This window comes from Rissa tridactyla, chromosome 1 (genome assembly GCF_028500815.1).
Source record: "Rissa tridactyla isolate bRisTri1 chromosome 1, bRisTri1.patW.cur.20221130, whole genome shotgun sequence".
Classification (NCBI taxonomy): domain Eukaryota; kingdom Metazoa; phylum Chordata; class Aves; order Charadriiformes; family Laridae; genus Rissa; species Rissa tridactyla.
The window spans coordinates 91,973,337-91,986,101 of record NC_071466.1 but is presented as its reverse complement, the minus strand read 5'-3'; the positions used below and the strand labels follow the sequence as shown (position 1 = coordinate 91,986,101).

Here is a 12,765-nt window from a genome sequence, read left to right as displayed (position 1 = left end):
CTGGGAGGCTTTCTCCCTTTAACTTTTGCATCCATTCTTTCGTTAAGTTGCTGAAGTTGGCTTTCTAATTCGTAACTTCAACCTATCACATAAAGTACATGACATGATTTGCACTAACTTTGAATTAAAACACATAAAGCTTTGCTCATTGCTGTCTTCACATAAGGCTGATTTTGAATAACCCACTAAACCCATTTACAATAAATATGTTAAATGACCATTTATAGAGAATGTTTTAATCAAATCTCTACATAACATTCTGATTATTATTACTCAAATGCACACGGGAGATTAATTTAGACCCTTGTTTTCAGCCACACAAAAATGATTGCACTGTAAAAGAAGATCACTCATTTCTAATTAAAAAAAAACCTTCCAACACACTCTTCAGCCATGAATTTGTTAAACCTACAGGATTTTATGTGTTATAAAAATGCTAGGTTGGTATTTTGAACATTCTGCTTTCATAATGAGTCTATTGTTTGCTTTATATTTTATTAGTCTTTGCACAGAATAATGGTAAATAGAATTTCGATCTGAATATGTTCTGGAGTTGAATTAAATTCATGATGAACAAAAGGAATGAGCATCAGCTCTGATAATTATTAGGATCAGCTGAAGCAAGGAGGGGCTGGGTGCATTCAAAATGGTTCATCCCTGTCATTAACTGCAGAAACCAAGCGGAATCTGTTCTCAACCTCTAAATGCTTGGAAAACAACTCCCTTTGTTCTTTAACACTTTTCTCGCTTAGCACCTGCTAAAAATAAAGAGGTACATGCTTATTGCAGCACCTTTCTGCATTCCAATGTACTGAGTGAGAAAGAGCAGCAGAACTGGAAAGATTTAAAGCCAACATTTTTGGGGAAAAAAAAAGGTGCACATTTTAATTAATACGGTCAGAATACAGACTACTTAAAGCCGGCTAAAACCTTCAAAGTTGTCCACCCCCCTTTTAATTTTCTTCAAAAAATATGGTGACCGGCCATGAATACAAGTTCCGAAAGTAGTGAGCTGTGAGGCTAGGTATATAATTTAATTATAATTATTTCTTCACACTATTTCTTTTCACAGTCGACTTTTCAGCATTAAAAATACATACGTACATATAGTCATTTAAGATTTCCTACTATGATAATGAAGATTAATTCCATCAGAAATCAAAAGAGACAAAGTTTATTCAACAAATCCCAACCTTTAAGCAACACTAACAGAGTCAACAACTGTATAACTGTGAAACAGACAAATTGCATTCCTTTTTTTGCCTAAAAATCTAAAGATGAAAAAAGTCGTGGGTAGCAGACAGGAAAGAATAAACTGTCACTTTCAAGATTATTGCATAAATAATTTAACCAAGTAGGCTAAATTGAAATAATAAAAAGACTTGTATCAATTTACATTAAATTTCATATTGCTGTGGCTTGATTTTGAACACGCTCAAATCTCTAAATCTAAACCCGTGCTAATTCCAACAGGAGTTGTTTTTAAGGAAACTAATCAATGAATAAAGACAATAAGGGGTATCTCTGAGGAAAGGCTTCAGGAGTAAGAACCTACTGAGTAGCTCTGATTCCATCTGCGAGGTACAAGGGCTTCTGACTTTTAACAGAATGGAATAAAGATTTTAATATTTAAAACTAAAAAACTCATGGAGGAATTGAATAAGCAATGCTCCGACTGCAAGACTGATGGATTCTGTTTGCTTTATGACGTTCATCATGGAAAACTATTTGGTATTGCAGTGGGGACACATATACTCTCTCTCAGAGCCAAGCTGGATGTCAATTGACCTGAATGACATTCTGCAAAAGTGGAAAGAGTTTGTGCTTGCAAATGTCTTGGTACTGTAAGTAACAAAAAGATTATTAAACCTAACATTTAATTAAAAGAAATCACTGCTGGAAAATATTTTTGACCCATGTTGTGCACTATGACTAAATTAATACTATGCTGTTAAAATATGATTCTTTCCCAAGTCTGAACATACACTTAATTAACTATGTCACGGAGAGCAGGTATGCCTTAATTAAAATCCTACATATAAAAAGACCCCTGCTAATCTGACCAATGTGAAGGCATAAATGTCTACAAATGCCTTTGTAAATTGCAGGACTTTTTATAACATATAATTACATAACCAGAAACAAACAACTATCAATTATGCTGTTTATGTGAATATTTTCATTAGTTACAAGCTAGAATAATCAGTGCATAGTTTGCATTTTGCAAAGCAGAAAAATTCTAAGTCAGATCTCAGAACAATAAGGAAATTTATTCAAATCACTTTGGTGATAAAATATTTTCAGTGTGAGATACAGATATTCCAAACAACATTAGAATCAAAGCAAAAAGAATTACCCTAATAAAAACCTGAAAGATACATCCATATTATAAGAAGAAATCATACTCTGGAAAAGAAGTACATACTTATTCTTGGTAAGGAATAGGTACATAACATTTGAAGATTTTGTGTATTATTTACAAATGTTAGTACAATGTTGCTGCCATTAACAAGACATTTTTCATAAAACCGAAAATGTGAGCAGTAAATATGGTTGTCACTTTAAAGGTGTACCTAAGGTGGCATTCAGTGCTTATAATTTAAACTAAGAAAGGGCAATTTGTTTTCTCATTCTTTAAAAGGAGGGAAAATGATCTTTTTCCATGGCTTAGGGATTTTCAACAGCTGTACTTACATGAGATGGATACCATCTATAAAGTGAGTTTGGCCTTTTTCAAAATGTGTGAATTTCCTTCTCTTTTTTCTTTTTTTTTTTCAAGTTTAATTCTAAATCAGAACATGAACCATTCAATATTTCACTATGAGGCGCATAGGTATGTAAGGTGTAAAGCACTGAGGTTATCATAACAAGCATACATAAGATCAATATTGAAAATAATGTGTGTATGTAATTATATCCATAGTTTAATGGTCTGCAATAGCAAAAATGGTTTCCCTATAAGAGGCAGCAGGGCTGCCAAAGTGCATTGTGTGGAAAAATAAAGGGGATCCTGAAGTTAGCAATCTTCCACAGTTGTCCGGAGAGAAGGAGAGGAGAAGCGAGGAAGGCAGGCTGCTGCCTCGTCCCACCAATGCCGTAGCTGGCTCACCCTGCCTGCCTGAAGTAACACAGGAGCTCCTACTTAATTTACAGTATTGCAGTTGCTTGTACATATGGCCCTGTTCTTCCAACAAACTCTTGCGAAGATGTTCTACCTTCTGCTCTAATTCCTATGCGTAATACTAGAGAGAGAGTTTTTTACGACTGTTTATAAGGTCAAGAAAAACATTTCTATCCTTTCTTATATTGTCTGAAGACATCCTATCTTTTCTTCTTCAGTAAGATTTATGTTATTCTTCCTTTTTTATTAAGGCAGCAAACCACTCGTGTCTTACCAATCACTAGGAACTTCAGGTTACTCTGAACATCAGTGTACTTTCAACATACTTACAAGATACTTTCCTCGTATGTAGTTATGTGTGCATAGCACCTCAGTATTAGGTCTGCCATTCTAATTTAGGTAGATCCATGGTGCCCATGACTTTAGAATTGGAGATTCAAACTTGTGCGTATTTGAAACAAAGAACAGGTGTATTATCTGCATAAAGTAGCACAAGTAGTCTGTGAGAGAAATTTTTAGCATCTCTCCTACCCCACAAATTCAGCAAAGGACCATTCTCAGGAGGTCTCAATAGCTTTTTATTTCATTTTTAGAACACCTAAATTATCACTTGCAAAAAAGACTGTTTACAACATCTTTGAGACATTTGTACAAATGACCACCTAGACCCAAACTTAGTTTCCAATTGGAAGGAAAGTCTTCAGTAAAAATTGTTCAGAAATAGGCTATCCACTGAAATAATGGTACTTTCCAAAATCATCATTTTTATGTTTATTCCAATCTGAGTTTTCCAGAGCCAAAGGAAGAGGAAGAGTATCCCTATAATTGTGTAACTCTGTGGATATTCTGCCTGTTTCTCCTTGCCTCTGCTAGGTAGAAGGAAGGATGAGAATGCTGCTTTAATCCAATTCTATGCTCTGCTTAACACACTGAACCCTGGTATGTCAACAACCAGATACTTATGATTTCTTAGCAAAATAATTAACCATTTCATTTCTTACTAGTCAACAGTAATTAATTTCTTGCAGCAGAGGTGGGTTTTTTTCTGTTCCTAGAGGAAAGGTAGTATATTCCAGGGGAGAAATGTAGAAAGTCCAAATTCCAATCTTAAACACAGACATAGCACACAGAAAATGGAAAAAAATAAGTGACTGTGTTTTCTAGTGATGGGTGTATGATGGTGGCACACCCACCATTACCATACAAGATCATACTAACAAATACAGAGAGCTATTTTTCACAAATTCCATTTTGATAAGCACATTACAAGTTGATAAAGACACTACAACTTTCCGTATGTTCTGAGAAGTCTGAGGCAAATTGGTAGTTCTTACTCATATTTTTTAATTTCTTTTATTCTAACTAAAAAGTACGTTTGGCAGAGAAATTTCAAATGTGTCAGAAATAATTTTTTCACTCCTTGTGGAGCTGGGATTTATTGATGGAATTTGTCCTTAGCAATGGTTCACACAAATGTCATCATTTATGGATACTGCCTGGAAACACGTTGGAGACTATGTCAGAAAGACACATAATTCTTTTGTTTCAATTAATTGTTTTCATTAATACAGTAAAGCAATCAAATATCAATTTAATTTTCTACTTTTAATTTTCCATTTGCAACATTTATTTTTCAGTTCCTGAATTAAAGTTTAATTCCTTTTTCAAAACAAAAAAAACCCAGACCCTTTCATCCCCTATTTATTCTATAAATTCTTGAATGTACGTCCAGGGCAGCTCAAACTCTTTTCCAGCTCACAAAGAAAGCATAAGACAGGTACCAAAAACGTGAATCTCTTCCTACAGGTCTTATCAAGACATCAATACAGATGTAGTATAAAATTAGTAGTACTATGAGTAATTCTGTTTGTTCTGCTTAGCCACATAATACTATAAAGATGATATGAAGACCTAGAGTACTACCCAAGCAGTTTACTAATATGGAGGTTGTCCTTACATCTGCTGGGTTTTGCAGAGGTGGAAAATGAATAATTCCCTCTGTATGTATTCATTCATTTTTAGCACATCAAAATCAGCCAAGTGTCTTTCTGTCTCCGTCTAGTTAAACATTAACCACTGAACTCCTACCTACACCACAAGTGATGAATTACATTTTTTGAACTATTACTGCAAATAGTAACATGCATTTGGTTCCAATGCCTTTTTCTTTCTCCTTTCTGTCAATCTGAGTCTGTTTGAAATACTGCTGCGCAGTGGAGCACCAAACATAGGGGCAGAAGGGATCACCTGAGGATTGAGGGAATATGCACTCTTCGAATTCATACATCATATATTGCAAAAGATATTTGACAACATCCTTCTGGTATAAATCAAATTTCTGAAGACTCTGTCTCTACTTTCTTCATATAAGAGTCAATCAAACAGAGTATATGGATGTTTACTGTGAGGTTAATCACTAGACAGTAATTGCCTGTCTGTAGAGACCAAATAGATCAATTCCCTACCAAAAAAAAATTATTAAGTGATCGTGGATATTGAGCTTAAACAAATATGATTGATTACTTGAATTGTCTCAAAACAACATAAACAATATGATTTCCAGACTAATCTACTGGAAGAAAATTACAAACCATAATTCACTGTAATTTCTGTTAATGTGGAGGGCAAATGGGGTACATCAAAATAGAAAGCAAACTTTTCACCATAAAGGAAACTGTTGCAATTCAGCCTAATGCACAACTTAAGTGCTGTTACTAATTGTCGATGTGCAATAGATTTATATATTGGATACTAAAAAGGAACATGAAAAGCCCACAAAACTCCTTCTCTAAGATTTGTTTCTTGGTTTATTAAGTATTTTGAAGGTGCGAGAACTTATACATGCAAGACTTTTTGCCAAACATATGGATCTAGTTCACCTCCAGCTTGCCAGGAAAATACTGTTTCTGTCTTCTTTCAGGGAATGTACTGTGGAACTACACTGCATTACATAGATCATAATTCTAGAGGCTAATTTTCTGCCTTAGGTATATATTCAGCTGTATGCTTTACATGCTTGTAAAACAGAGGTTCGAGGTCTGGTGAGGAATTGAAAATTTAATGCACCAGTCTTCATACTGTTCTGCCACTGCGGACATCACTATTACAGTATGCATTTTGTTTTCATCTATGATGGATTTTACATATTGACATGGCAGTTTTAAACGCAGATTACATTAAACGCATCTTCTTCAACTGCTGTTTGCTAAATTACAGACTTTATGTGACACAATTACTCTGTGGAATTTGATACTTCAAAAGGTTTTTGAAGGCAAGAATAAATGGATTAAAAAAATAATCAGACTAATGGAAAATATGTTAATTTGTAACCACGGCACATGACAATTGAGATCAGGAAGTTCTTGAACTATAAACTACAAAATGCTGGGAGAGAATAGCAGAGGAAGAATGCTACCATCCTACAGTCATGCGCTGCTCAAACACTAACCCTTGCATACTTGTCACCTACTTGTCTCACAGGGCGACAGCTACTGCTATTGGTTCTAGCTATAGCTATTCTCATGTCCAAAAGCAATTAGAGCTACTGCTATTGAGCTATAGCTGCAGCTATTTTTATGTCCCAAAGCATTTAGCCACATGAAGAAATATGATAGACTTAATGATCTTATTATCTGTTAGAGGTCGCGCTTGCTGAAGTTACCTGTTACTTGACCACATTTTCCATTCAAAAACAAGACCTACACACAGGCTTTTGCAATAGACCAAAACTCAGACTTGTTCGACATGTTACACATACTACTGTGAAGTATTCAGGACAGTTTTAATTTATCAGCCATTGACACCTAGGCACACAGAAAACTTCTGCACAAAAGTGGTTTATGTAAGTACGACTCAAATATGCACAACTCAAATCACAATATTCAAGGTTTTTTTCTAAATATAAGAGATAGCAAGAGCCTGTAATTACCTGTAACTGTTAATTCCGTAGTTCTTCTGACAACAAAGAATCCATATTTTAACTCACAAGTGTAATTTCCAATGTCATCCTCTCTAACTTCCCGAATGACAAGAGTGTCCTTTTTAAACACAATACTTGATCTCCACGTCTTTGACTTGCATTCCTGTTTAAAGATAATATAACACTTCAGTGATTGTGTTCTTGCACTTAAATTAGACCACTGTTGACAATGCTACTCAAAGCCAAAGCAGCTAGGCAAGAGCCCAGGCTAGTTACGAACTTTGCATACACTAAATATCTAAAAATCCAGTTCCCTTAAGCGCTGATTAAAAAGAAAAAAAGACTATAGAACTTTATCAGCTGGCTTAATACTTGCCCTCTGACAAGAAAAAGAAGAGGAGCTGATTCCTTTGATGGTTTTCTTTTGACATTAGTTTGCTAAGGGGCTCCTATTTATTTTAGTTATTTGCCATTACTCTTATGTCTGTGATCCATGACTGTTATATTACCAGAAGCTACAGGTTGCAGGGGAGATTTTTTTTAAATCTAATCTAATTTAAAAAAAAAATCATAATTAAAAATGTAGAGAAATGGAAAAATATGAGAATGAGGAGAAATGAGGATAAGTTATATATCTCTTTGTAAAAACATCTTAGAATAGAAGTTCTCTGAATTCTTAGTGAAAGGTATCTACAAAATAATATTTCAGTTATTACTACCAAAACATTACATTTTATGTTACAATAGAAAATATACATTTTTCCATGCATGTTTCTTAGGTCCCTAAAATGATTAACTTGTTTTTACTTATTAGTAAAATGGTTTTTTACTTACATGTTTTTACTTATTAGATAGCATGGTCTTGTGTACAATATTTAAAAGCATTTATGTTATCAGGTAAATTATCAGACTTTTAAAAAATAATTAGAATGCATACCAGCACATACTTAAACTAGGACTTCTATATACACAGACATCTACAGATTTTGTAGACAGAATACACATAATCTAAATTTTACATTTCCTGAACTGTTTGGGGACTTAAACTTGTGTGCATTACTGTACTGAAGTACTGAGTATTTCCTGCAGACAGTAAGAAACCCAGAACTCAAGCTGCTGTTCATGGGAGCTCTAGAGCACTGCCCACAGGCATCACCTTTTGCAAGAACTTGTCCCTTAAGTAATGATCTAGAAATCGCTACACAATATTGAAATAAAGTTACTGATAAAAACAATGAAATGATATTTGCAAGAAAAGCTCATATGTAAAGACCAAAGTTTTGGAAGTCTATGCTGAATTTTATGCTGCAAAATTAAGCCATTAATTTAGATAGTAGCACGCATAGCTATCCTATGCATAGGTATCTAATTATATTTTTCCAAATAGATTTTACGCCTGAGTTTTTAGAAATAGATTCTTTAGCCTGGTATAGCACAAGCAGTTGCTGCACAAGCAGCTCACATGGCTTTACCTTAGCATATCAAACTGGCCCAGACTACTAGCACTTTTCCTTTTTAGCCCTCTTGTTAGCAGAAAGCTGCCAATTTTTTGTGACATCCATAAATGGATATTAAGAAAATACCAGCACTGAAGTTTACCAGAGGAAGCATTTGCATTTCTCTCACACTTAGTTCATTCTTTGCTGTCTTTTATTCTGTTGCTTGTTCTTAACAAATTTTAAAACAACCTAAGCTTCATACCATATTTAGATCATGAAAATCATAAGAACATTGCATAATATCTAGTTGAAGGTGAAAATCTTTTGCATTCCTTACCTTATACCACAGAATTTCAGGCTCCCTAAATGGAAATAAAAAATCCTCAATTTCAGGGCATGAGATTTCCTTGCTTTTGCTAAGTTCAGCTTTTTCAAAATATTTCATCTTTGAATTGTAGCAGAGTCCAGTGTCATTTTCACCCACCGTCAGCGAAATGGACACTTTCATACAGTAAGTTGAGTTTCTGTAATGCAATAAAAATAGAAATAAAAGTCTAATATGAAAAAAAAATAAATGCCAATGTACATGACATTGTTTTTAAGTCATTATTTTCATTTCAGGCAAAAGATATAAAATCAGACATTGTATTTTGTGTATGTTTTATAGCTATTCATGACAATTTTTCTTCTTTCTCAGCCACTAATTACAATATTTAGAATGTGTTTGTTGGCCTTACTCTATGACTAAGGGCTCATCTCTCCCTTTTGTCAAACTCCTCCTAACACCACTGTATTTGAGAAAAATTTCACCAAAAGTAAATGCACAATAAAAGCTCCATGTATTCAACAGTGACACTAGACAACCAACTTGCTGACAGATACCACTGTGACAGCTCTCAGGGGGGAACAGATCACGTTGCAGTACCGCGGGCAAATGCCAAATTGGAACCATGTGAAGAGCCACCTATTCATCAGATCTGAGCATGCTTTAAAGTGGAAGTGGTAGATTTTTTGCAGCCTTTAACTAAAATGAGTCTTGCGACCCTTCCAATTATAGTATAAAGGATGTTTTATCCTAACGGACCGCTAACTCGTTTACCCTAGCCTTCAATCCCCATACTCCTAGGCCAAAACATTGCTTCTGCATTACCTACAGCCTTTATTAGTTTCGGCTCTCTCCTGAAACTTGTTACTTCCTCTGCTGCTGGATGCTGATGTGCCAGGCAGCCAGAGACTAGGGAACAGTCTTCCTTCCCACATTTCACTATGCAGTTTAATTAGGCTCAAAGACAAAATTACTTGAAATGATTATTTTTTTTTTTTCATTTGAGTTTCCAGGTGGGCAGCAAATGAATGTGTAAAGTTGAGTACTCCCCAGGAACACACTGTGACAATGCAAGATTTCTCTCCTACTGTTTTGTAAATGCATTTGACCCCTGATCTGCTGAAAGAGGATCCTGCAGAGAGCACTGAGGAAACATTCATTTTCTTATCTCCTTTCTCAGACTCTATGAGCTGATTGCTGATTTGCAACAGTCTTATGTGTATCGGACATGGCAGATTCTGAAAGATGGCTACATTTTCTCATTGTCTTTAGATTTCTTCATATCTGTTTCATTTTCCTATTCAAGAAGAGGGGACAGAAATGCTTAAGGACAAAGAAGAGGAGCTTCATTCAAAGAACTCTATTGTCCAATTTTCTAGAGAAAATGTAAACCTGAAAAGGAAGCTACATAAGTACCCATCAAATTAGAGAATATTCTTAGAAATGTAAATTCTGGAACAAAATGACCCTTAGCTATCCAGCGATTTCATGGATTTAAAACAAACACAAAATTACTCCCTTATAAGGAAACTGTAAGTATAATTTATTACCCCATTCAAGAATCTGGCTGTATAAAGCAAATAAAGTTGTTTGAACTTTATGCAAAGCAAAGAGTGCATCTACTGAATATGGGTCACTCTTGCTGCTTTTAAGCTGTTTAAGAGCCAATCACCATTCTTACCTGTACATGCAATTTAAAATCATTCATTTTTTTATAGAACATATTTTCATTACTATACATTATTCCTCAGTTAAGGAGCTACTTGGAATACTTATTTATTATGTGGCTTTAAAACATCATAAAAAGTCATCTAAGAGAGTTTTTCCAAATCTGTAAAATTCTCTTTTTCTGTTCTTGAAAGACCTATACCTTGGAAATAGGGAGAAAGTGTAACAATTCATCTAGCTCTGAGGGTCAAGGGTACACTAACCAGTGTAACTAATTCTGTTATTGAATGACAGGGAGCAATAAATAGGGAGGTAGTGGCTATTAATTTGCACATTTAGATATTCTCTTTTATTCCTTTCCAAGTGTTTGAGCATTATGTTGGGTTCACATTACAGAATCTCACAATTTAAAAACTTGTAGAAAGAGTTGGGAGGGGAAAAAACCACATAAAAACCCACTTAACTGTCATTTCTGTCTCTGAAGAAGCAAGCTAAGTAAAATTGTTATATATGTTTTTTTGTCCTTCTTCAGTATTCAGAAAAAAATGGACAAAAATTCTGATTTCTGTTTTGGTCTGCCAAGAGCTCTGTTCTGCAACAGTGGCAATGTGAATTGCCAGAGCTAGAATTCCTTCTGAGGCACATCCAAGTTTCCATCGCAATAGCAGATCCTTTACCAGATGCAGCTTAGGCTTCCTGCTCCATAAGAAGAGAGGTATTGTGGAAATATCTCAGAATGTTTAAACCCATTGTTTGAAGAGGATATTGGCATTTAATGACTCAAAGTTGTGTGTGTCTGATTTGAGTCATATGGATATAAGCCTCCTGCAGACAGAAACACAAATTGAGTGGGCTTTAAGGCAATTATGTTCCAAACTGTCAGATACAAGGTACTGAAACATTTTGGGTGGATACTTTGTCAGCTGCGTTCCCTAACAGAATTTTCTCTCAACAACCCAAAGTATCATCTAAAGAACCTAAAGCTCCAGATGCCCCCCAGTGACACAGACTTCCTTATTGCGACTCTAAACACTAACTGCACTGTCAATCTGACTCATCTCATACTCTGTCAGAAACTAAGGCTGTTGAGATGAAAGAAAACGCAAAAAGAATGATATAAAAAGGCAGAGCAACACACAGTATGAACAAAGGAAAACATGCTAATAAGCTCACAGAACAGAAAAACAGAAAGAAAATTAAACAGTCCCCAAGTACAAATGAAGAAGAAGAAAGGGGAGATGAGTTTGCTGGTTACAGCTGGAGCGTGATGGATACAGTAGATGTGGAGCCCCTCACGTAGCAGAAAAAGTAGCAGGCAGCAGAGCCCTCCAGCAAGCATGCATATACTGCAGAGGGTAAAAAATGCTCATGTGTTAGAACTAAGAAAATTCCTAACACTGATGAACAAAAATTATTTCACATGGTATGACAGAGGCGCCCCAGTATTTGACATGGACCCATGTGGTCATCTTCCCCCTAACATGTCATCTATAAACTACTGGTCTATAAGCATTAAAGTAAAAACAATATAGCAATCATATCTACTAAATACATTGATTCCATCATTGGGCTTTTACTTTTGTAGTCATCCTTAAAATTTTAGGTCTCCATAGCAATGGATGTGTGATTGGATCCTGTGATAATGATAGGACAGAAAAGTGTATATATAAATGGCTTAAATTCTCAATGACTTCTATATCCCAGGAGCAGTCACTCTAATGCCCAGCTTCCCACAGTTCCCTTGAATCAATGGTTCACCTTTTCTTATCGGATATTGGTTGTACAGTTGAAAAGGTCTTCATAGAGAATGAAAAGAACGTGGTTAAGTTTTACAGAAGACCATGAAGTATGGAAAAGTCTTGTAAAGAAAACAAAAGTACAGTTGAGTAAAGAGAAGATCGTGACGAAAAGCAGGAAAATGTAGGTTAAACAGCCACAAATACTGCCACATTACAAAATCTCTTCCTTCTCCAGACAGTGACCCAGAAGTCATAGCAACACCCTGAAGACTCTGCTTAATTCGTGACCCAAGTTAGTAATTTCTAAAATAAGTTCAATGTTTATTTACATTCTTCTGAAATTCTCATTAGAATATACAGTTATATCTGCCTTGAATTAAATGGAGTTATAGCAATTTGTAATAGACGGGCATCTGCAGTGCTTTACTCTTGCAGCCAAATTCATTAGGTAGACGGCTTTTCAAAAACCTTAAGATTACAGTTAACTATTTCTACAAAACAAACTTAAAACTTGAAATGACTATTAGCCTCTGAAACCGTTTTACAGCTATCAC

The 12,765-nt window shown here is 35.1% G+C and overlaps 1 protein-coding gene across 1 annotated transcript in view; it reads right to left on the bottom strand.

The window, feature by feature from the left end:
• IL1RAPL1 (interleukin 1 receptor accessory protein like 1) overlaps positions 1–12,765 on the bottom strand; it is a 753,247-nt gene that overhangs the window by 271,580 nt on the left and 468,902 nt on the right. The window contains exons 4-5 of the mRNA XM_054188558.1: positions 8,817–9,003; positions 7,050–7,203 (exon numbers count right to left, since the gene is read on the bottom strand). Coding sequence (XP_054044533.1) covers positions 7,050–7,203; positions 8,817–9,003 — 341 coding nt within the window. The remainder of the gene's footprint in view (positions 1–7,049; positions 7,204–8,816; positions 9,004–12,765) is intronic.